Source organism: Rutilus rutilus (genome assembly GCF_951802725.1).
Source record: "Rutilus rutilus genome assembly, chromosome: 2".
Classification (NCBI taxonomy): domain Eukaryota; kingdom Metazoa; phylum Chordata; class Actinopteri; order Cypriniformes; family Leuciscidae; genus Rutilus; species Rutilus rutilus.
This window is the reverse complement of record NC_140210.1, coordinates 7260961-7287069: the sequence shown is the minus strand read 5'-3', so window position 1 is coordinate 7287069 and position 26109 is coordinate 7260961. Positions and strand designations below refer to the sequence as shown.

At 38.1% G+C, this 26109-nt stretch overlaps 1 protein-coding gene across 4 annotated transcripts; it reads left to right on the top strand.

Annotated features, from left to right (window-relative positions):
* Positions 1–28: 28 nt before the first annotated feature.
* radil (Ras association and DIL domains) lies at positions 29–23864 on the top strand. 4 transcript variants are annotated; one of them, XM_084401974.1, is made up of 16 exons: positions 29–167; positions 246–581; positions 1582–2153; positions 7592–7872; positions 8570–9247; positions 10365–10402; positions 10559–10716; positions 12463–12578; positions 13368–13632; positions 14829–15001; positions 17188–17338; positions 17428–17618; positions 18786–19203; positions 20189–20241; positions 21802–21941; positions 22076–23864. In XM_084401974.1, exons 3-16 carry the CDS (start codon positions 1619–1621, stop codon positions 22173–22175), a joined length of 3297 nt encoding a protein of 1098 aa, XP_084258100.1. In that variant the 5' UTR covers positions 29–167; positions 246–581; positions 1582–1618; the 3' UTR covers positions 22176–23864. The 4 variants fall into 4 exon arrangements, with proteins under 4 accessions (XP_084258100.1, XP_084258099.1, XP_084258098.1 ...); XM_084401972.1 differs by lacking the exon at positions 29–167 and adding an exon at positions 6767–6886 and having other exon boundaries at positions 452–581; XM_084401971.1 differs by lacking the exon at positions 29–167 and adding an exon at positions 6767–6886 and having other exon boundaries at positions 452–581; positions 20102–20241; positions 22076–23863.
* Positions 23865–26109: the final 2245 nt, after the last annotated feature.

The following is a 26109-nucleotide window of genomic DNA, read 5'->3' as shown; positions in this document are numbered from 1 at the left end:
CAATTTCTCGGTTCGGCTGTTTCCGGCTGCAGTCGGCTGAGGGAATGCAGACACCGAAGCGAGCAGACTATAGTGTAGTCAGTGGAGACGGGCAAATAAAAGAAGAGGAAAGGAATAAACAGCTCCGACGGCTACCCAGGAGCAGCGCCGAAAAATAAAACCAGCAGGTAAGGCATTCCGAGCATACCAACAATAGATTTCTCTACATTGATATCTATGTTTGACACCTCACTATTACTGTACAGGTAGACGTTGTCGCATTCCATGACAGTGACTGGGCGGACCTAAAACTGTATCCCACCGGCCCGTAGAGCTAATTTAACATATGAACAAGAAGAAATACTGGCAAATGTCAATAACAGGAGTCAGGCGAGCGGCTTGTGAGGGATCAGAGCTCTGACTGAGACTGGCTGGCGGAGACCCGTTAAGACGCACAAGCGGATTAGGACTCGCGAGCAGGTGCCTTTGTTGGCTCGCGCCGTTGCAAGTGGAGACCCGCAGTAGCCCGACGCGCTTCTTTAAAATTAATGCCTTCAAATGAGCGTTTCTTCAGCACACGGGGAATAAAACGTGCTTGACAGGTAAGAACTATTTTGCAACCTTGTGTTTGATGTTTTTCCTTTTTAAGAACCAAAGATAAACTTTATTTATTGTAGGCTATACGCCAGTTAAAAAGTGCTGATCTTATGCACGCGCAGTTACATTACAGTATAGTGTAAAATGTTTATGAAGGTTAAATTATTCATTCTCTTTTAATGCCCTGTACCTTTAAGAATCATATAACGTTTTGTTTAAATAATTGTGCGCATAGGATGCAAAAATGGAACAAATGAACACTTTAGATGTACGTACAGTAGCTAGGCCTACCTGTAGACCTCTAGATTATTTCAATAAGACGCAGCATGTCAACTGCATGCAGTTTGTGAATAGGCTTCACGAGCACGGTGAAGTATTTTCACGCACGAGCAGATGGTCTCCGTTAGACTGCCGAGTAGTGGGGATTTTAGCTGATGCAGTCTCTCTCTCTCTCTCTCTCTCTCTCTCACACACACACACACACACACACATACTGTTAGAAGGTGTTTCTCATGTCTGCAGCACTGGAGACACTCATCGCTGCAGCTCTATCTATCTATCTATCTATCTATCTATCTATCTATCTATCTATCTATCTATCTATCTATCTATCTATCTATCTAATCCATCCATCAACCCATAATCATGTAATGTAAATGCTATTGTTCTTTAGTGGGTTATTGAATATTGTAAATTATTGCAACATAGCTGTCCAGAACTATTCTCATAGTTTCCATTAAGCTTGGCAACATCCCTGTTTGCTTAACACAAAAATGCAGCCTTGCCCATCCTGTCTATTTCTGTCTGTCTCTCTGATATTAAACTCATCTGTATCTCCAGTTGTATTTCCATGTGCCTCTAATTGCAATCAGTATTATATTGTTGAGTTGAATTTATATATATATATATGTATGTGTGTGTATATATATATATATTTGTATATACACATGTAAGGTTGTGAATAGTAGCACTGTTGCCATTTGTTACAATTTGCTGTTTTCTCAGTTCTAGGTTTTTTTTAACCAATGCACTTTCCGGCACCATGTTCTACGGTTCCTCATCTGCCAGCATGTCTCTGCCATCCAAGAACCGCCTGAAGCGACAGAGTCGCACTTTTACGCAGGTTCTTTACCGGACACTGAGTTATCGGGATCGTCGCTCTGTGACCGACCTACCTGAGCAGGTACGGGACGATCCAGCTGAGCTTTCCACCCAATCATCTGCACCAGGTGTGCTGAAGATATTTGGTGATGAAATCAGTGCTGGCGCTAACTACAAAAGCGTCCTTGCCACACCTCGTTCCAGCGCCCAAGAGTTGATCAAAGAGGCGCTTGATCGCTATTCTCTAAACAAGGCCTCGGTCTGTAGCTATGTGTTGTGTGATGTGATTGGACGGTTTGAGGGCCCAGACCGACGGTGGCGGACTGAGTGCCTTCGGGCGCTAGGGAACAACGAAAAGCCCCTTCTCTTACAGGACCTCTGGAAGCCAAAGGAGGGTTACTCTCGCCGCTTTGAACTCAGGAGAAGAGCCGAGGTTGAGGAACTGGCAGCAAAAGAGAAGGATACAGTCACTGCAGGTAATGCACAAATGCATTCATTGAGAAACAGGAGAGGATGTTCTTGTCACGTGATTTTATTTCCTAATTTCCTAATCATATTATTTAAACAGGAAAATCCTGTACAACAGGGGGGGAAAAAGAAGGCATGAAAGCACATTATTCCTTCTGTTAAAGGAATAGTTCACTTCAAAATGAAAATTCTGTCATCATTTACTCACCCTCAAGTTGATTCAAACCTGTATGAATTTCTTTCTTCTGCTGAACACAAAAGAAGAATTTTTGAAGAATGTCGGTGACCAAACAGTTGATGGACCCCATTGACTTCCATAGTATTTATTTTTTCCTACTATGGAAGTCAATGGGGTACATAAACTGTCTGTTTACTGACATTCTTCAAAATATCTTCTTTTGTGTTAAGCAGAAGAAAGAAATTCATACAGGTTTGAAACAACTTTAGGGTGAGTAAATGATGACAGAATTTTCATTTTGAGGTAAACTATTCTTTAAGTAATCTTTTATCAGTGTTTACCTTATTTCAGTATTTGCCTTTTCCAGACATCTGAATGAAAATGTTTATTTTACAATTACTGGACAATGACAAATACATTTCACTATCTGATAATTTTATGTTATATGGATAATAGATGTTTTACAATGATTTTTTTTTAAATAAAAGTAAAACAAAATGAATATTTTAATTAAACAATAAAACAATTTTAACAACAAATTTTAATATAATACATTATAATTATATAATTTAAAATATTTTTTTTTAGCATTGAGCTGATCAGATGTCTGATTTCAAGCATTGTTTCAGTCATTATTTTCAAGAACAAGATTTGATAGTTCCAAGCTGGAATGCAGCATTAGCAGCATGACTGTCGTGATCAGATCAGTATTAAGCTAACTGTTAGCTTCCAAACAGGTTTGACTGCTCAATTGTTGAATATTGTTGGATATTTTTGGCCGATTACAGAAAATGTTGGAAGTGGGAAATTGTAAATTTGATCTCCTACACCACCAGATGGCACCATCATATTTAGTGTTATTATGTTAATTTTGGCAAAGACAAAAGTCGTGAACTCAAAATGCATGCATTCGTTTTAAAAACAGCCTAAAAAGCAAAAAGTAAGGTATCGTAATATATTACGTTACGAATTGAATTTTGTACGATGCCCTTCAGTCGCCACCATCTTTGAAATGACGTCAATTGACACTTCTCTCTGAGATCGGGGTTGAATGGATTTCCGACTTTGAGCATCGCTCCAGTCATTATGTGCTTCTCATTTCTTAACCTGTGTATCCTCGCTCATGACTCCTCAGGAAGCTTCCTTGCTCTTCGTTCCTCGCCTCCTCGCGGTGCAGTTAAAGAATTGAGATGTCCTCTTCTCATTTCTTAACCTGTGTATCCTCACTCATGACTCCTCAGGAAGCTTCCTTGCTCCTCGTTCCTCGCCTCCTCACGGTGCAATTAAAGAATTGAGATGTCCTCTAAGTTGGCTGAGTTCGATTGGTTTCTGGGTCATGGGCTTGAGGACGTAGGAGCGAAGAAACAAGGAAGCATCAATTTGAGTATTGAGAAGCACCCATTATTTTCAAGTATGAGGGTTAATTTAGTATTCATAAAACAGTAGGGGAAAAGTACTCCAATGACAACTATCCAGAGAGATTTGGTAGTGTGCATCCAGTGGACACTTTATCCCAAGAGGCCACAGGAGAGGATTTGTGAACGGCAGTGGAGCGACACAACTGCTGCCGTAGGTCACATGACACTGACAACATGGTGAATGTAGTACGTTCGAATTTCATTCATACCACACACATTCACATTATATAGTGCACTAGTTTCAAACCGGTTGTAGTACCTACCATACAGTATGCGATTTTGAACGTAGCAATTGTTAAGATTAAAACAAAAATGAAATATTGCCTTTCTTGTTTTGAAACATTTGTTTGCCCATTTTTGCGAAACAGAAGCTTAAAATCAGTTATCACATCACTCCTTTTAAGTGCTATCTGAAGATAAAAGTTGTGCTGAACGTATCACTCCTATCAACACTGTGGTATAGATGTTGTGATAACTGGCACTAGATCGTCATTGTCCTTTGTCATTAAGGGCTGCTCAGGTTTGCTAATGCCGACACGCAGATGTCAGAGCAAGTGCCAGAGATAAATGCACGACTGGATCTGCCGTAGTATGGCCGGCCTCCAGTAGTTGAATTGAGGTCTCAGTTTCACTATTTTATTTGTGCTATTTTATTGCAGACTAGTCATAACATCTTTCCCTCACTGTCCCTCTCTTTCTGTTTGTGCCTGAATGCTGTTGTACTAAATTACAAATTCAACAAGGTGGCCATTGAGCCAAAACACAGGGTGGAAGTTAAATCAATATCAGCACAGCAGGCACATTACTCAGGATAATTTATCCTCAGGTAGAACTGCTTTTCTTCCTGGTGGGATAGAAAGAATGTATGCGTGTATTGGATTCTAAGTGTAGATGTATTTGGGGGAAAATTATCCCCAGAAGTGCGTTAATCCTTTGGGGATGTTCTTTGGGGAAAAGCTTTTTTATTCTAAAATGCAAAACATATTATTTAGTACTTTTTATAATTAAATTTAAATACAAATGTCTTTATTTAGATTGCAAAATAGACATGTGCTTATATGTGTTGCTTTACTGCTAAACTCTACACCCACTTAGCTTTAAAACTACAGTAGTCTGGATTGTGTAACTAGAAGTTCCAGTTAATCTGCCTTATTGGAAAAATCATATTCTCAAGTAATGCATTATGGAATCTTGGGATTTTTTTCTGTGAGCTTGCTACAGTGCTATTAAGTGCATAATTGTATATGCACAATTGTTGTAGTTCTTGTCTACGTGTGATTGCATTTTAATTAATGAAAATGTTGCAGGCTTATCAGAGGATCTTAGTCCTTAAGCTTGTTCAAAGTGGTCTTCTTAAACTTGGCTTAGCATCCTGCCGTTTCTTCATTAGAAGAGATGCTTACATTGGGACTGTTCTCAAAAATGCATGCGTCTAGTGCTTTTCACAGTCAATCAAAAACGCAGTGATGTTTAAGAAGAAGGAGGCACATAGATCAAGGGTTTAGGAAGGTCATGGATGAGTAAAGGTGAAGAAGGGTAGGGGGAGTACATTTGCAAGTCAACACCACCATCTGCACTCACACATATGACTCAGTGACAGATGCTACTTGGGGGCTTCATGGATAGTGTCTAGGTATTTACCAACACATGCACGTTTTATGACAGGTTTGGAATTGGCAGTTATGTCTGCATGAGCACAGTGTCAGAATATTGTAGAACTGCATTTACATTTAACTCCCTCCCAGTTCAATCCTATATCAGCAGTTTCTTGAATAACCTGCAAAGATCATTTTAGAATATATTATACAACCAAAACCACATGAAATGCTAGTTAAAGTGTCCCTTTTATGCTATTCTGAAGGTTGCTAATTTTGTTTTGGAAGTCTCCTACAATAGGTTTGCATGCATCCAAAGTCAAAAACACTTAAATTTTCTCTAAAAAATGCTGGGTTGTTTTAACCCAATGTTGGGTCAAATATGGACTAACCCAACGTTGGGTTAAAAAATGCAGTTTAAAAATGGACAAATTGCATTTTGGACAAAATCAAAAATGGACAAAAATGCAATAAAAAAATGGACAAATTGCATTGGTTACATTAAAAATGTAACCCAACGGCTGGGTTTGTCCATTTTTAAATTGCATTTTTAACCCAACGTTGGGTTAGTCCATATTTGACCCAACATTGGGTTAAAACAACCCAGCATTTTTTAGAGTGATATACATTGCAGAATTGTTTTTTTTTTTCGTTACAGTCTGTGAAACGGTTCGATAGAGGATTCAGTCTCCCTGAAGCCCTCCTTTCTGAGAGCCTACTCTGCTCTGTTTGGTCAGATTGCCCAGTCTGTTGTGATTGGTCTGGTGCTTACAGTGTGTGTCAGAAATGAAATAGCCATTACCATATCTGAATTTTGGAGGCTTCCTCAGCTCTTGATGCACAGTGATAACAGTAATGATGGCGTTGGTTTTACCGTGTCAATTCAAGCCCAAAGGATGAGGCTTTGGATGTGCATGTCGACAACACTAATCAAACTCTTCCAGGCCTCAGCTACAACTACAGTATTTGAGGGTGGGTCAAAGTCTATGTTGTTCGCTGGTAGCCAATGGAATGAAGTGGATAGACCAATGAAGACCATAGGCTGGCATTATGCAATTTTGAGGTTTGCGCAGGAAGTAAGACTGGAATTACTGACGACTCGTTTCAGGCAATTCAGAATTGTTATTTCTTTTGGTAGACATTATTTCATGCATTCATTTATCCTGCACTCTGATCTATGAAACTTTGCAGACCTTTTACATTCACAAACAGCTATATTACACACTACATGAAAGGTAATATCCAAAAAAGGATAATGGGGCTCATATTCTACATCTATGCTTCTATGCATCACAGGAACATTTAGATGGTGGATAATGGCATGATTTGCTTGAACAACTTTCTTGAGTGAGTGAGTTAATATAATTATGTGTGTATTTTTATGGTTTTGTTGGTGATTTATATTTGTTGTGGTGTTTACCCATGCCCAGGGACCCACACAAACTCCCCTGTGCTATCTTCAACCTTGAGTAGAAGCGGGCATGGTAGATGCCATCGGAGCTCCCCCCGGGGCTGGCGTTTGATACAGCCCTGTACAACTATTGTAAAAGGTGGGGACTGTCCTCAGGTATGGTGTCAACCACCAGCCCCACCTCCATATACAGTACCATTATTTTGCAGACCCATAATTTACTGTATTCCTCCATGCACCCGTCAAGTGTTGACTTCCTATGCCCATGTACTACCCCATTTATCCCTCATCCCACAAGAATATTACCTTTATTTTATCATGCCTCTAAACTTTATTTTCTTCCTTGAAACACAAATTAAGAAGTTTATGCAATATGTTTGCTCTGTTCTTTTCCATACAGTGAATGGGGATGCGGGCAGTTGAGCTTGAAAAAAAAAACCTACAAAAAAAACACCAAAGTACCTTAAAATGAATCGTTATGACTTAAGTTGCTTTGTTTGAACTTAAATTGAGGTTACTAAGCATGGCATAAAACCGAAATAGACTCTTAGTTATGCTTTGCATTTCACCACCATATCCACTGTTGTCTTTTAATGCCTGAAATAAAGTCTACTTGTGTGTTTTCATTTTGGCTGTATCATGATTTAAGATCACTGCAACCCTCTGACAGCACAAATTAAGGTTAAACGTCTTTTATGAAATTTCTAGTTATATGATTTTTTTTTAGCAATTTTGAGTCCATTTATTTTGCTAAACCTATCTGTTCATTTAAACCACATAAGGTTAGTTTTGTGGCTAAGGACAATGTATGACAATTACCTAAGTGGTTTTCTCTCTACGGCAGATATCAATGCTCAAGCAAGGAAGCTGCAAAGAAACCGTGCTAAAGGAACAATGACACTCCAGCACGGCTCCTCATTTTGCCGCAGCCTCAGTGAAACCAGCCTTAACTTGGTGGGACTGCCTGGTGAGGAACCTAAACGGTACTACTCCACCCTCCCAGGGCCAATCAGAACACGCTCTGCACGAGACACTGAGATCCGTAAAGAACGAGATGGTGGCGGAGTTAAACACTCTCTCTACCAATCACCACACTTGCTGCTCCTTCAAGGGTACAACCAACAGGTAAGCAAAATGTCCTTTGTAAAATGTATATTCTATTCAAAAGTTTGGGGTCAATCATTTTTTTTTAAGGAATGAATTCTTCTAGTCAGCAAGGATGCATTAAACAGATCAAAATTGACAGTAAATACATTTATAACATTACAAAAGATTTCATCAGGAAAAAAATATTAAAAGAATCACCGTTTTCACAAAAATATGAAGCAGCTCAAATGTTTTCAACATTGATGATAATAAGAAATGTTTCTTCTGCACCAAATTAGCATATTAGAATGATGTCTGATGGATCATGTGACACTGAAGACTGAAGGAATGATGCTGAAATTTCAATTTTGCCATTACAGAAATAAATTGCATTTTACATTATATTCAGTTAGAAAATAGTTATTCTAAATTGTAATAATATTTTACAATATTACAGTTTTTACTGTTGAAATCAGTTTTTCAGTTTTTCAAATACCTGCAGCCTTGATGAGCAGAAGACACATCTTTCAAAAACATAAAAAAATCTTGACCAAACTTTTCAATGGTACATATAACATGATGGAATAATTAATGAAATAATGAAATGAAAACATAAGTGAAAACATTATATAATAATAAATAATTTAATAAAAAAAAAAGGAACTTTCTTGAGGTCATTTTTTTATTACTCCTGTCTGGAGTTGTGTTTATTGTTTGATTTGCTTTTGTTTGTCAGGATTGCCTGGTTTACCTGTTGAATCGAGAGCAACACACAGTTGGTCAGGAAACAGCATCAGCACGGCCAAATATCTGCCTGTCGTCTCCGGATGTGCTTCCACTTCACTGCCGAATACGTCGTGCTGTGCAACGGCGTTCTTCCTCGGACCAGCGGTTACTTCTAGAACCTGTCGCCCATGGCAATGTTCTGGTTAACTTCATGCGTATTGAGCGGGCCACTCCGCTACGTCATGGGGATTTGCTGTCCTTTGGTGCTCATTACATATTCCTGTACAAAGACCCACTGAGTGCGAAACCACTTCCTGCCCCAACTCTCACTCGACTTCGGGCGCTGGCACGACTTTGCGATAGCGAGTCGGGGGGTGTGCCTGAGAAAGGAGAGGCATGTCGTATGTGTGGTGCCGTATTACATGAACCAGTGGCGTCTCGGCGCAGCTCTAAGGCTCCAGCGCGTGGTGCACAGAAGAGAAAGCTCGCGTTGGAATTTGAGCGGGCTCACGAGGATGCGCTGGTGAACCGGGTGCTGACACTTATTGAGCCGAGCGGGGATGACCACAAGCTGACACCAGCATATTTGCTTTGTCTATGCATCAAGCACTCAGCTAATACATTTCCACCTGGCAGCTTTGGTAAACTATTGCTGAAAATTTCCAAGAGGATTCAAACCATCGCATGGGTTAGTACTCAAATCAACATTTTAGATGTGTTTAAAGCTGAAATATGCTATTTTTTCCATGTTCAAATACTTCTATCCCAATTTATTTTCCTACAAAGTTGGGATGTGCAATATATTGGTGCCATATTGGATATTTAATTAATCAATATCTGTCAGTATTGGATATTTATCGGCCAATATTGCATATTTAATTGTGCATGCATATTTCCCCTATTTTTACATTTAGATTACCTTTGCTATCATCTAATGCTCACTTAAAATGTATCTTTAAAAACTCTAATAATTAAATAATTAAATTGAATAATAATGTTAAATGTAACATTTTCACTGTACATTTGAATGTTTTGATTTCTAAATTCACTTGTAGTATTTAAAACATTTGATTTTAGCTTTTAGGGAATTACACACTTTACCTTTAAGAAAAGTCTTGTTTAAAACTTTTAATTTCATGCAGCAGATACCCTGGTTTATGCATACTTACTTGGCCCACTCAATTGTCTGTCACCCATCAAACTACATTTCCCACAATTCCTCGGGCTCCTCCCACTGTCACTGAGACTGATTGTGTTTCAGTATGGGTGAAGAAAATGATGGAATGGCAAGCACGGCAAGTTTTGTCTCCATCGGAAAAATTACTTGTTTTACAATTTTGCACATAAGAAATGAAAGAGTTTTCTGCATGTTCACAATGTCCAAGTGCAAGCGTGTTTCTTTTATACAAAATGCATAGCAATAGCATTTGCATGAAGAGGATCAGTCCCAGAAGACCCATTGATTGATTTTCTGCTCTGAGGGTCAGTACTGTATTCACCTCGCATGGCCTTTTGTCTTTGTTGACAAATGCATTTTCCTTTGTTGATTTAAACACTACAGACATTTGTGAATGTCCCTTTAATCTTGCCCCCATGAAACCATGCATTTAATGACCGTCTTTAAACTCATTCATTATTCAAATCCAATTTTAGAAGGTCAACCATCAGCCCCAATATTAACCAGCCAAAGAAAAGACCAAGAAAGGAAAGGTTGAAAAAAAAATGACTCCAATGTATTATACCTCCCACATGCAGCTATTCAAAATTTGATGACATTAATTGCCATCCGTGTCTGTGTCTCGCAGGAGAAGACAAAGGAGTTGGCACAGAAGCAAGCTCAGCAGTGAGTATCATGTTCCCCCTTATAATACGCACATGCGTGCACTTTGAATGTGTGACACTCTAAGGTCACTTGGCGCTGAATAGGCTATCACCAATTCTGAAAGCATTGCTACTGAGTCAAACCATTGAATGTGTGTGTTTTTGTATGGTTATACAGTCAAGATCCTGCCTCCCTGTCTCTGCTCAGCATCTCAGACCTAGTACCTGATCTCCAATTCATTTTCTTCTGGATGTCCAATGCCATAGAAATACTGTATTTTATCCAGCAGAAGTCCCCTGCATACATGCAGACCATTGAACTCATGGACGATAAAGGTATGAAATGCTCAAGGCTTTTTCCACTTAAAATAGTTTCTAAAGCCAGGGTGAACGGAATCCTGGGTTTTCTTGTGCTTTACGTTTCACACTGCTCATACTTTACCCAGGATTAACAATTAAAGGTAGGGTAGGCAATTTTTGGAGAGGCTAGCAATAGCGAGCTATTTTTCAAAGCATAAGATCCCATCCTCCCTTCAGAGTATCTCCAAAGCCACGTCTCCTCCAAAACACATGAACACGTACAGCAGGGAGCAAACAAAAGCGTCATGAGAGACGGCGTGAAACTACCTCATGTCTCAAAGCACATAACATTACAATAATAATGAACATGAACAACTTAAAGAACTCTGACCTGTACCACCTGACTGCTGCAGTTTAATTTCCGCATTGATAGTGTTGCCATTGAAACGCATGCCTTCGAGTCACAAACCACTCCGAATATAATGTCACGGTATGGAAACCTTTTCCATTCCTAATTACAGTAGTTATGGCGTGAACGCAACATAAGCTCGTTGTTTTGGATCAGGAGTAACTGTAAAAGGTGGCTGCTGTTTCGTTTGCGCTGCTCATTGACTGACGTCTGTCTAACTCTGCATAGCATGAAACACTCTGATGACGTGTGATGTCTGCGTGAGCAGGTGCACGGATGTATGGAAATACATAAGTTGACAGGCAGGTAGGACATCGTATCATTGCATTTGGACCGAATGCAATGATTGGACGAACATTTTATGGTCCTACGCCTTTCACAGACGATATACATATAAATACCTTTATACCACTTAACTTAGTGATTGCTATCAGGATGTGATGAGACATTCAACCAGCATAACAAAAAAAAAAAATCTGGAACAAATCATTTAACCTGCCTTTAATCCTGTGTATTTATAAACTGCCATTTCACACTGTACATTCATAAAGCCTTGATGAATGTTCTTACATTTATGCATTTGGCAGATGCTTCGACTTACATTGCATTTCAAAGTACACATTATCATTCTTATCAGTTCTTGCTTTCCCTGGGAATCAAACCTATGCCCTTGACGGTGCAAGCGGCAACGCTCTACTGTTTGAGCTTCAGGAAAGCATATTTGCAATGTCAGTGTCATTGATTGGACAAGCGCAGTGCGCAACCTGTAAAAAAAAAAAAAAACTCTAGCATTGCGTGTCCTCATGCATTGCCTATTATCAGATTTTCCTGACTTTTCGGACTATAAAAGTAAGAATGAAACGGTCTCTTCACTGTAACTGACGCGTTTTCCATCTGCATTTGACATTTTTCCTCATCAAATGCTAAAACGACTGTTTATACATCTCCGTGACTGTCCAAAGCACGTGAATATGAGGCACGTGATTGGTTGTCAGTTGCAAAGTATCTAGTCATAACATTCTAACACCACATTGTTGCACACTGTACAAAGCTCAGGAGCAGGGTTTCATATCCTTGAGTAAAAAGCAGTGCTAAGTGTGAAACGTTCCTCCACCCGACATTAAAAGCGGGGTTTAAAACGACGGTAACCCGGGGGTTAAATGCAGTGTGAAAAGTCCTTCTCAATTGTTTTTAGACTAGACTTGCAAAGCTGCAATGCCCATTATGGATTGGGTCTATGGGGCCCAATATAGACAAAATTAAAAACAAGATTAACTAGACAGGAGGATTAGAGGTTATAAAAGACACATCAAATGTTAAATGCAATGCATTTGGTCTAATTGTATTTTTTTTTTCTCTGTTTCTAATTGCAGCAGGATCTAAAGAATCTCTCCTCTCAGCAACAATATCAGCAAATGAAGAGGCTATGACCATACTGGAGGAAGTGATCATGTACACCTTTCAGCAGTGTGTCTACTACATCACTAAGGTAAAGGGTAGTATTACGTTATATGTGTGGCGCCACCCTTCTAAGATGTTACCAGGGCTGCTGGGAATGAATTATTTATTGTGTGTGTGGCTTCTTGTTCGTATTGTAGGTCTTCCTCTCCTCTACCTCTTTCTATTTCAAATAAATGCTGTTCTTTTGAACTTTCTATTCTTTACAGAATCCTAAAAAACAAACAAAACAAATGATCACAGTTGCCACAAAAATATTAAGCAGCACAACAGCTTTCAATATAGCGGCTAATCAGCATATTAGATTTCTGAAGGATCATGTAACACTAAAGACTGGAGTAATAATGCTGAAAATTCTGCTTTGGCATCACAAGAATAAATTACATTTTAAAATATTTTAAAAATGTGTTTTTGATCAAACAAATGCAGCCTAGGTAAGCATAAGATTAGCAAAACGTAAAAACATTCGTACCTATCCCAACTTATTGACAAGTTTGTCAGTGATTATTTTCATACAAGATGTCATGTAGTTTTGCGACATCTCAGGTGCTTCATTTTGCATTTTTGAGCCAATCAGCTAAGTCATAATTGCCATGTGACTATGAGTAATGACCCTAGAGCCGCAGGAAAAGGACTACACTTATGGCAACACAAAAGAGGAAACAGTCCTTCATTAGTGACACTTTTAAAATAATATTAGTGACACTTTTAAAATAATATCACTAAATTAATTCATTAAATTGATAGCCCTATAATTAATGTATATTTGTTGGTGTCTGGTTATCCATGTCTTAACAAATGCCTGTTGTTTACATTTCAGACTTTGTACGTTGTGTTGCCTGGCCTGTTGGACTGTAACCCGTTTGGGACAGAGTCTTCATCAGAGCAGTGCCGGCGGGCTGTTGGAGTGTGTGTGTGTGCTGTGTGTGTGATGCCAGAGGCGGTTCGCAGGGTGGTGAGTGTGTTTCAGACTACATCAGACCTGCTGCAGCAGTACCAGGTTCATGCAGAGATTCAGAGTCAAATGTTCGCCTACCTCTTCTTCTTCACCAATGTCTCACTCTTCAATCAACTCATTGATAAAGGTGAGACACACACACACACACACACACACACACACCCCCTTTGATATATTTTCATTAAGCAGCCACTGCTGCTATGGCAACAACATGACACAGTTAGCGTGTCAGCAATTGCAGGTAGAAGAAAAAAAGAAAAATATATATTCCAAGTCCACTAAAGGTGTAAGATAGCTTTTAAGTCATTTTTCAGTGAAAAACTTGCCTAATTTGAAGTTTATTCAATGTAATTCAATTACTGATTTATGTATTAGGGAAGATTTTAAAAATAGCTTAAAGAAAAAGCAGCATATTCATGCAGAAATTATTATTATGAAAGTATACTACCATTCAGAAGTTTGGGGTTAGTTATATTTTGAAATGTTTTTTAATAAGTATGTTATGCTCTTCATGGCAAACAGTAAAACAGGAATATAGTGAAATATAACAATTTAAAATAACTTTTCTATTTTAATATATTGTAAAATGTAATTTATTCCTGTGATCAAAGATGAATTTTCAGCATCATTACTCCAGTCTTCAGTGTCACATGATCCTTCAGAAATCATTCTAATATGCTGATTTGATGCTCAAGAAACATTTCTTATTATTATCAATGTTAAAAACATTTGTGCTGCTTAATATTTTTATAGAAACTGATGCATTTTTTTTCAGGATTCTCTGATGAATATAAAATTTAAAAGAACAGCATTTATTTGAAATGGAAAACAGTATAAACAGTATAAATGTATTTTCTGTCTCTTTTGATCAATTTAATGCATCCTTGCTGTGTAAGTGTATACATTTCTTACAAAAAATAATCTTACTGACCCCAAACGTTTGGACGGGAGTTCATATTTAAATGTAATATATCTATTATAATACTATACATAAAACTACCATCAGTTTTCTCTTTTAAAGGGCCGCACGAGACAAATGTAATTTCTGCGTGTACATGTGCGCATTACTCATGGGCAGGTGAAGATTATTTCTTCAGACACCCATAATCCTCTTTATGTAACAGACAGAGGATAAGAGCTGGTCTTACACACAAACATGCACATAGACTCACACAAAGTGTGAAGAGTGGTTTTGACTTGAAGTACTGCAGTAAACTCTTCATTTTAATTAGGGACAATAATTAATCACAGTCTTATTACAAGTATTACAATATGCTATATTATGATTCTGAAAAAGGGTTTGTTGTGATTGTATGTTCTTAGGCCCTGCACGTGGCTGGTTTCAGCGTTCTCGGGTCCTGCAGATCCAGGCTAGTGTGAAGATGCTACTGGACTGGGCTAAAGGGGTGGGACATAATCATCTTGCACAGAAATTCTTTGCCAAGTTCTGTAGTGCTGTGAGCATCCTGGCCACAACACCACAACAGCTCTCACAGGTAATGCAGCGAAGCTAGGTGTGTTGGGATGTTGTTTACACAGGTTTTGTGTACATCGGCATGAAACGCATAAGTCGGCAAAAAAAATAGGGAATGTGAGTCTTTTCTTCTCTATTGTAATGTACAGTTGTATTTGAAATTATTCAACCCCCATTGCAAATCAGGTTTATTGGCAAAATTTACAGACTTTCAGCTGTTTGCAATGAACAAATCAAACAAAAGTAATTGAAATAGTGCAACACAACAAATGTTTCAAGTGGTTTCCCCAAATTTAACTGAAAATTCAACTTTTAATGACTTACACAGTCTCAAAATTATTCAACCTCCTGAATAGAATCCCTCACAACAGCACAAATCTGCAAAACAGGTGTTGTCTCAAGCACACCTGATTCAACTTATCAAGGGCTTCATTATGCTGCGTTCCAGGCAGGTTTTTGAGCACGTAAATCACGACTTCAAACCACGACTCACGACTTTGTAGCGTTCCAGGCCAGTCACGCCAAACTACCTGAGTGCAAGGAATTGTGGTAGCTAGATGTAAACAAACCAGCATGGCGGACCTTACGGGGCTTATGCGCATTTGTAATAATTTCTGTCGCCAAAGGTGCTTACTCCTTGTTTATTTATTAATATTATATTATTATTAATTTGACTGCAACGTTATATTGTCCTAAAGTGTATTCTCGCCGTGTACCGCCTGCAGAAACACTGCATCCGTAGGGGCTGCCATTGTTGTTTTGTATGGTTTCGCGGGCTATGTGATGTCAGAGCTCGTAACTGGGAGTACATCGATCTAGTACGAGTTCACGGGTGGGAAGTCACGGGTTTGACTGCCGTTCCAGTGCACTTTCACGGGTGTAAGGTTGGAAAAACACGGGTTACAGGTTGCCTGGAACGCACCATTAGTTGCACCAGGTGTGTTTGAGCTAGAACACATGAAATATCTGAACTGGCTAGGGCTGCGTTCCAGTCCACTTTCTTCCCTAAGCACTTCCCCTCGGGGGAATCCCTGCCGCCATTTTGAAGTGCGTTCCACTTTGTGAAGTGGACGAGGGAAGTTTATATGGACAGACCCTCGTTCCCTCGATTTTGACCGAGGGAGCGAGTCTACTTCATAGGTACACTTCAGGCACCTATATGTTCCACAATGCAGTACGATTGTGACGTCACCACATATCTTGTCTAATCACCACCACAACAGACAACTCTATGATATATTATTTATAATTTTTTTAATTTAAAACAACCCAAACACACCTATAAACATTTGGATGCTTCATTAAACAAATTCTTAAAGGAAAAAAAAAAGTAAATACTAAATCAACTCCATTGCTGATTCCAAGTGATCAAGGGCTTAGGACGTTCCAAGTCAGCCCATTGCAGTTTCCGCCAGTAGTGGGCAATGACGTACATCCGAGTGAACGAGACGGAGGGAAGTTAGCGAGTGAAGGGCATGACAATTTTGGACTGGAACGCAGCATAGGTTTGTTGAGTGTCAGTCAGAGGTGTAAAGTCCAGGTTCAGAAAGTAAAAGTCCTCCTCAGTATTTTGTTTCAATCAGCTGGTAATCACCAATCACCAAACACAGCTAATTAGCACAGTTTTTCAGCCAGGAGATAGAACTAATTATTGAAATCAGCTGGCTGAGTTCATGGGTGGAATAAACATATGGCAGGACTTTTACTTTCTGACCCCTGGACTTTACACCTCTGGTGTCAGTTATTCTGATTAATGATCACAGAGGCACATGAATTTATATTTAAAAAAAACGAAAAAAAAAAACTCTGTCGATGTAATGATCTGTGTTATTGCACGTTAATTATTATGCTGCCCTTCAAAGACAAACAAAAATAGACTTTTTAAATAATTTTCAGTTTCAATCTGTCAAATTCAGTGTTCATGTTAAAAAAATCACCAGGCAGAAGTTCCTGCTTATTTATTTATTTGAATTTAGAATTTGGTTGCATAGATTTCTTTTTTTGTGTCATATTTAGAGTATCATGTTTTGATTATATTATTTTTTTATCTGGTTATACAAGTAAAAATAATTTAATAAATTAATAAATAGTACATTTTGTTGTAGCTTGCAGTGTAGTTTGACAAGCTACAGTTTCAAAGTAGCATTACCAACACTAATCCCCGTGCTGCAGGACATTAACTGCTCTTGTGTGTGTTTTTGTCTGTAGATGAGTTGGAAAGCTTTGTGCGCTGAGCACCCGTCCCTGAAGCCTGTCCAGCTACACAGAATCCTCACACAGTACCAGCTCATGGCTGAGCTCGGTCCTCTACCAATCTGGCAACCCAGCAGTGAAGATGAGGCCTATATCTACAGAACAGGTAGGTATATGAATGGGATTACTCTCAATCTGATTTCCAGAGACTTTGTGTATGCTAGTGTACATTGTGAATGTGTGTCTTTTCAATAGTTGATTTACTGGAGAGTTTTGAGAACCACCCTCCTATTGTGCTGCCAAGTGCTGGATTTAAGGTGGACCTGGAGAGTGATTGTGTGGAGGACAGTATATACCGCCAGCTACTTTACGTTCGTCACTTCGTTTGGGGTCTTCGCACCAAGACCCATCCTTCTAATGGCTGTACAGACCGGCAGGAAGCCCAGGTAAAATATATGTAAAAATACAATATATATATATCTCAGCTTTTTCTCAACTTCATTCGATCAAAGTCATTCTTAAAATGTCAACTTGTGAACTAGCTTTAAAGACTGTAGCTTACAACACTAAGATTTAAATTCTAGACATGAGATTCGTTCTTAATCTGATTACAAGATTAGCTGTGTAATTATGAGCTGCTGGCTAAATTACGGACCATGTGTGAGTCAGTCTACAAAAAAACTCAACAGATTTTCTGGTGTTGCGACACTGTTTAAGGATTAGCCAAGGCTTATTTTTATTGTTTGTTTGTTTTGCCTTCAGTTTAATTGCTTTATGACTTTATTCAAGTTGAAATCACCCAAAATGTACTTTCCCAGTTTAAAAAGTTAATAAAATTCCTCCAATGTATTTTTTTGTTTCCAGCAGAGGGCAGCCATTCTATTAATTTATATGGTAGTGACTGTACATTTTATACAAAGCAGCTCCCCTATTGCCATTTTTACTACTTGAGCTACAGGACTATAGAAATAGAATAATTCTCCCTCTATAGTTAAAAATTAAATATGAAACCACTGTGTCTTTAACATATTGTTGTTGAAAATAATACAAATATAAAGTCCCTTTCTCCATAGCACTGTTCAGGTAAAAATAAAACATAATATATACACTTATAAAATTGTATTCTTCATCTCATCATAGCATTCCATCTATAAATACATCAACAACTAGCTTGTAAATTATTTAAAGTTGGCATGAAACAGAAGTTGCCATAGTCGTTTCTTCTCTATTGCGACATATTCAGTAAAATGGCTTCTCGATCAAGACAGAAATGTAGGGTGGGACTTGATTTTGTCCATGGCTAATTGATTGAATGGTTGTGGTTTGCTATTGGTCGATCTCAAGTGTCAGAGTGACAGGTCATCAGAGAAGAGAAGAGTTTTTTGATAAAGATTAAAAGGGCACATAAAAAAAAAAGAAAAAAAAAGATGTGCACAGATAAATTATTTATCATAAATACTGCAATATTCCATAAAAAAATAAGACTTGTCAATTTTGATTTCATGGTGACTTTAAAGGAATAACTGACATGTTTGACCTTGAGATTGTTGTTTTCTAAGGGTCGTCAACTTGAAATATTGATATTAATAAATGATGAAAATTCTGTTCTCCAGCGTGAGCCTCCTCAGCCTCACTCCAATTCACATGCAGCACCTCCGATGCGTGGGGAGGGAGAGGGGGAGGTGCGGGGCTCCTCCGCGGGTCTCGGAGGGAGAGGAGAGGGAGCGGGAGCCGAGGAACGACCCCGAGACAAGCCACCGCACAGCGTTCACCACAGAAACGGGACCAGCATCCGTTACGCCAACCAAACCCAAGCGACAGACTCTTCCTGTATACTGACTCCACCTAATACGCCCCTCTATCCGGAACACACGTATATACACTCCAACACACAGTCCAATTCAGTCCACTACCCTGAGCATGCTTCACAAGAGCACACACATACACACTCTCACACAAAGTCCAATGGTTGCATGCGTTCTACTCCAGAGCACAAGAAAATCAATGGCTTCATCAGCAATGGCATTGAAGGCAAGTCAAAAACGCCTTTTGGGTCGTGGATGTGTGTGTTCTTTCTGCTAGATTTGGTCGTTTGGGTCATTCCTGTTATGCAGTACTTTCTATTTCTATTCAACTGAATGGAATGGTTTAGCGACAAAACAACTAATACCACAAAACACCACAGAATTCATTAAATATATTACTAATACTAACTTCATCCATTCATTCCTTAATTCTAAATTATTTGTTATAACCAGGCTAATGCGTGATATACTGTTTTCTCTGCAAAAATATTTCTAAGAAAGCAGGTTTTGTTTGAATCAATAACATATACATATGTTGATTCAAACTAAACAAAACCTTTTTTCTTAGAAATATTTTTGTACATATATATATATATATATATATATATATACACACATACTATATAAATATATCACTTCTATGTTTACCTAATCGTGATATTGTGATCAGAATAAACAAATGCGATATATATTTTTTAAATATTTTATCCAGTTGGAAAACTGAGGACACAATGTACTGTGTAGTAGGAATGAGCCTGTTAGTGACTGCACATTAGTTTTGGTTGTTCAACAACAGACATGATGTAATCATGTCTGATTTGTGTACATCACTTTTTAATTTCACTTGAATGAGTTTATGTGTGAATACATGTGTTTATTTCTTATAAACATATGTACAGAGTTCTGTGTGTATAGTTCTGTCAGTATTGCGTGTGTTTACTCTTTGCATCATTTAATAACTTTGTTTGCATGCGCAGCAGATGCATTTGCCCGTTGTGAACATTGATTTTGTTTATTGGCCCGACTTCGGAGTCTGTGTGTGTAGATGTGTGTGTGTCAAATGAGCACTGAGTCTTGTGTGTGTGTGTGTGTGTGTTTGTTTGTTTGTCCCTGCCCCACTCCAGGCCCTTTGAGTGGTTGTGGTTTTCCTTTCCCTGTCCCTGTCTCTCATCTGGACCCAAACTCTGATGATATCTGTTCCGTCTTTGTAGTGGACCTGGATAAAGGACCGTACGGCCTGGGAATGGGACTTATCGATGGACTTGTGAGTCTATGCAGACTTTTAACTCTGGTGGTCAATGTTCTTTGCCCATAACCGTAACACTATACATCTGTTCCAAAACCTAGACAGCGTGTTGCAACATAGGCTCAATTCACTGCAGTTTCCAGCTGAAATGTAAAACAGCCACAACTTTTATATTCCTTTTCACACAAATTATCACCACAGGAGCAGATTTTAGATTAATAAAGCCTTGTTTTCACTCGGTTCCTTTTACAATATACTATGTCATAATCTTAAAACACTTTTACTATAGGCTAGTTCATGATTTGTAAATTAATACATTTTGACATCTGTGTCACATAATAGCTCCATGTGAATTACTTTTCTGATAAAGTAAACGTGCTCGGTAGCTCACCTGTCATAGCGTTGCGCTTGTGTTGCACAGCACTCAGGTACGAGTCCTGTGAATGACAAGTCAAGATAAAAAGCTCTTAAATACCGTGGTTGCTGCAACAAATGCATTTTTATCTTGTGTTTGCTTCTGTTAAAGGGATAGTTAACCCAAAAATGAAGATTCTGTCATCATTTACTCATCCTCATGTTGTTGTAAACCTGTGAGTTTCTTTGTTCAGTTGAGTGCAAGATATTTCAAAGAACATTGGTAACCAAACAGTTGCTATTCCCCATTGTATGGTAGCTTGTTTCCGCCACTGAATAAAAAATAAGAAATTAATTGCGACTTTTTATCTAACAATAATGCAAGTTATAAAGTCAGAATTGTATGATGTAAAGTTGCAATTGTGTGTTATAAAGTCAGAATTGTGAGATATAAACTCGTAATTCTGAGGAAAAAAGTTAGTTTTCTTTTCCTTCGAATTGGACTTGGACTTTACAGACTTTACATATAAACTCGCAATTGCGAGAAAAGTCAGAATTGTGAGTTTATTTCTCCTTACTTCACCTTTGACTTTATAACACGCAATTGCGTCTTTATATCATGCAATTCTGACTTTATAGATGTAAACTCATAATTGTGAGATAAAAAGTCGCAATTATCTTTAAAATGTTTTATTCTGTGGCAAAAACAAGCTTCCATATACCATTGACTTCCATAGTATGAAAAAAAAATATATACTACTGAAGGCAATGGGGTCCAGAAACCGTTTGGTTACCAACATTCTTCAAAATATCTTCTTTTGTGTTCAACAGAACAAAGAAACTCATACGGGTTTAGAACATACATCCTTCATTGTAGTCCCAGAATATATTGCGGTCAGCTAAGGTTTTGGAATAGAACTTGTATTTTAATCCCTCAGTATTATTACTATAAAACCGCCAAACTAAAAGACTTACATTTGTTGGTGATAAGATTCTAGCCATTGTACTATTTTTGGACAGATGCGTGTGATTATGTTGTGGATCATACGTTAGCCCGCAAGCTAAAAGTGGTGAAAAGACTAAAAAACCCAAAATTCTGATTCATATCATAAACTTTAATTAAAATAGCCTGATGGGACCGATCATTACACTTTGATTCCATACTTTCTGTTAAGAAAATAAGCAAAAAACGGTTCTCGGTTTTCTCACTCTCTGTATATACAGCACACCCCTCTGAACTCTCCTGGAATCTACATCAGGACACTGATTCCAGATGGACCGGCTGCTGCAGATGGGCGACTTTGCATTGGTGACAGAATCCTGGCAGTGAATGGGACCAGCCTCATTGGAGCAGACTATCAGAGGTTGTAGGGCTCCATATAGGCTACACCTATAGCGATCAAATATACCATGACATTTTCATCAGGCATGATGTTTTGCAATGATTATGTGTCTGTTAACCCTGACATTTGAATTCCGCTATGTCTGTCTCTCACAGTGCTGTGGATTTGATTCGTCTGGGGGGAGGACGGCTCCGGTTTCTTGTCGCCAAATCAGATCTTGAAGTATCAGAGAAGATCAGTGCCTCTTCCTGCTGAGAGAGAGGCTGCAAGTGTGACCCTCTACCTAAACGAAATATGAGGAGGACAGCGAGTCCTCCTTTCCGAGACTGGAGACTGGAGAACAAGCACACTATAGGACCTCTCAGCGACTACAGCTCTCTATAAGCCCTGTACAATACTGCAGTCTTTCTCATTCAGAACAACAGTTTGACACCTCTGTCTGTCTTTACCTCTTAGCCAATCTGGTTTTGTCAAGTAATATTGAAGGGGAAGGTTTTTGTGCACATAATCTAGCTGATACTGTACAAAGAAAATAATAGTCACATATGGCAGACATGAAACAGGAGAAGTAGGTTTTTTAAGATGGTTAATTTGCTCAAGAAAACAATTAAAAAAAAAAACTTTCAATGGCCTCGCTAAAAGGTACAATTGAGTCTTTTTACAAATATCTGATCCTTCGTGATTGATAAAAAGATTTGAAACATAAATTTACAATTTTCTGATTGATTAAATCCTTACTGGTACAAAGGTTCTCTCTTTCAAGTTGTTGGTAAACAACAATAATTTGACTGAACATATCTATATATTCTGGACAATTGCACTCAACAAAATCAATCTCAAGACCCTCATTCCATGGTGCAACTCTCTTTTTCTGCGTTCCAAGTATCTTTAAATTCTCAGTTTCCTATGTTAGCAGTACTCACAATGGCAATTAGTTCACCCAAAAATGAAAATCCGTTCATCCTCAGAACACAAATGAAGATATTTTGAATTAAATCTGAGAGATTTCTGTCCCTCCATTGACAGCTACGCAACTACCACTTTCAAAAAGTTCCTAAAGAGATCATAAAACAAATTCATATATAATTGAGCGGTTTAGTCCAAAATTTTCTGAAGAGACACCATCGCATTATATGATGAACAGATTGCATTTAGGCTTTTATTCACATATTATTATCACATATTTTATTCATCATCTCTCAAAAATGGACGCTCAAGCATGTTTGCTTGACATGTAAGAACCAATAAGGTTCATTCTCGTGTTATGCATCATGTTTGAGCTTCAGCAAGAGGTTTGTTCTCACGCCAAGCAGGTTTGGTTGAGCTTCTGTTTATGTTTGCTGATCAATATTTATATGTGAATAAAAGCCTAAATTCAATGTATTAATCATATAAAGTGATCGAGTCTCTTCAAAAAATGTTTTGACTAAACCGCTCAATTCATATGGATTAGTTTTAATCTCTTTATGAACTTTTTGAAGCATCAAAGTGGTAGTTGGGTAGCTGTATAAGGACAGAAATCTCTTACATAAAAAAGATCTTAATTTGTGTTCCGAAGATGAACGAAAGCCTTACAGGTTTGGAACGACATGCGGGTGAGTAAATAATGACAGAATTTTCATTTTTGGGTGAACTAACCCTTTAAGCTCACTAACTCAAAAGTTGCATAGCATATATATACTATAGGCCTATCATTTATCGTTTTCAAAATGATAAAGTGTTAATATACTACATAGAATTCATAATATAAGCTGCTTTGTTTATATTTGAGTGGACATAGCTTTTGAATACTGAAAAAGTGTTTATTTTTTCCATTATTTCATGTTTGTACTAAATCTGTATTGCAATTTTTCATAAAGGCATTTTTTTTTTTTCAGTTGAACTTGTATTTGGAAGATTTATATGGTAATATACCTTCCTATTAAATTGAACGTTGAGAAGTCAAATTACGCTCGAGTGTCTTATTTCGACAGAAACATTGACCAGGAGAGGGCGCCAAAACACTGCAGGTGTGTTGGACAAAACACTACGTATGAATCAGTTCTACTAAATAAAAAAAATGGACGACGAGCATCTGTTTTCGCAAAACAGCTATTTAATTAGCTTCAAAATCTGATGCAACTATAAAGTCATAATGAAACTTACACTTGTAGTCTACAAAGTGAAGACAAACGTGAACTACAAATGTAAGTCCTACAGAGGGCAGTATTGCCCCACAGTTTGGTCGACGTTTCACATTTGCAGAAGTCTTCTGAGGTAGGTCTTGTTTCACCTTAGGCGATTGCCTTAATGTCAAGTCAAGTGCTTCATTTGTTTTTAATTGAAATATCGAATATTTTATCAGACTTTATAAACAGACTTAAGCACAGATTGAGAGGAATTCAAGGCTTATTCAAGCGATGGAAATGCTTTTAAGAGTTTTTATTCAATTATTGCTAATTGCATCACTGCTTCGGTCTGAATGCGATAATCCTTTACTGGATCCACTGATCTAGAGTTTAGGAGATTAGAGAAGGAATGTCGATGCGTTGGTTTTCAACGTTATTTGAAATTCTTGGTAGAGTATTTGATGACAACACAAAAACTTAATTTGACTCTGCAGGCAGCCATGGATGGGAAGTCATGGAAAGTCAACAACTCATTTCCGCGAATCGGTTCTTTCGAACAGTTCATTTCAAAGAAACTGTTCAACTATTATTGTACGTCATTGCGTAGCGTAGGCTAGGCTAATTGACATTTCTGAGTGACATGCTGAAACTTTCTAAGCCTCATGTAGAAGATACTGTGTTTTAAAATTGCATTTTATGTGTTAATATGGGCGTTTAGTTGCAGCTATTGCATATGTGCATGTTTAGTTTAGTTTTTTTAGTAGTCATGATTAAGAACCAAATGATTAGACCCTGATATAATATGCATAATTTACACTAAAGAATAATCCATTATCTTGGTTGAAAAATGTTTTTTCTTTACGTTTTAGTAAAATGCTATTTATTAAAATCAACTCTGTTTCGTGTGGTTGTTGATATTAGGTTATTGTTAAAATAGCCTGATACAAAATATAAAACCTGTTTTAAATCGTTATGTAGGCTACATTCGTCATTTTTCAGTAGCCTATACATGTTTTAATGTTATGTTTTTACTATGAGTTCACTCGGTTATCGGCTCATTACGAGTCGGTTCTCAGTTCAGTGAGTTTTTGACTCGAGAACATTGGACCGATTGAGTACAATATAAACGAATCGCTCAGACCTGTTTGTGAGCCGCATAACCTGATTTATCGAAAATATTCGATCAGACATCAGACTCGTATGAAGTTATATTATGGTGAATGCTGTTTAGGATGCAGTAGACAGCGAATTCGCTCACTATAGCTTTGGAGACACAGCCTACCTCAGCAGCGCACTGACAGGTGTAAGATTAACTTTGTTAGGCGCGGGCGCGTCCGTGCGCGACAAATTAAATTAATGGAACAAATTTCCCCCGTAATTAAGATAAAAATTCGTGTCAGCTATAACCTTGCCTAGCGCTAATTATGTACAAATGATTTATCATCTGTTTCGGTCGGAATATTAATCTTCAGCTCGTTGCAAAGCGCGGCTTGTGTTAAGAGATGAGGCTTGATTAACACTGACAGGTCTAGTAACTGCTCTCTCCCTCGCCTCAATTAACAGATAGTGGATGCGCAGGCAAGCAGAACCCTATTCTGAATCTGCAGCGACTAAAATACCCGAGCTTTCAAACACAGCTGCAATACGAACTCCTCGTTATGGACCTTATTCGACTAGACGCCATATTTAATTTCTCGCAAATGAAAACGTGGCGGTGAGGGAGAAGATGTAGCCCACGTTCAATGGGTTAATATAGGGTGTCAGTCATTCATTCAACTGACATTCAGGAAAATTGAAAATACATCTTTTATATAGAAAATATGTTGATAAAATACTACTCTGTAAAATGTGTTTTGAAAATTACAATGCATGTCTGGCTCGTTTTTTATCCTTGAAAAATGAAACATGGCGTATCTGAATAGTTCATTGTCGGCATGAAGACCTGCAAACTTATTTGTTGAAACACTCGCTTCTTCTGACATTTATGAGGATATTTTGTTCTCTAAACTATATAAATCATTATCATACTTTATACGTAGCCTACCCTATAGTCAATTTCTTCTCCATTGTTTACCTATTAG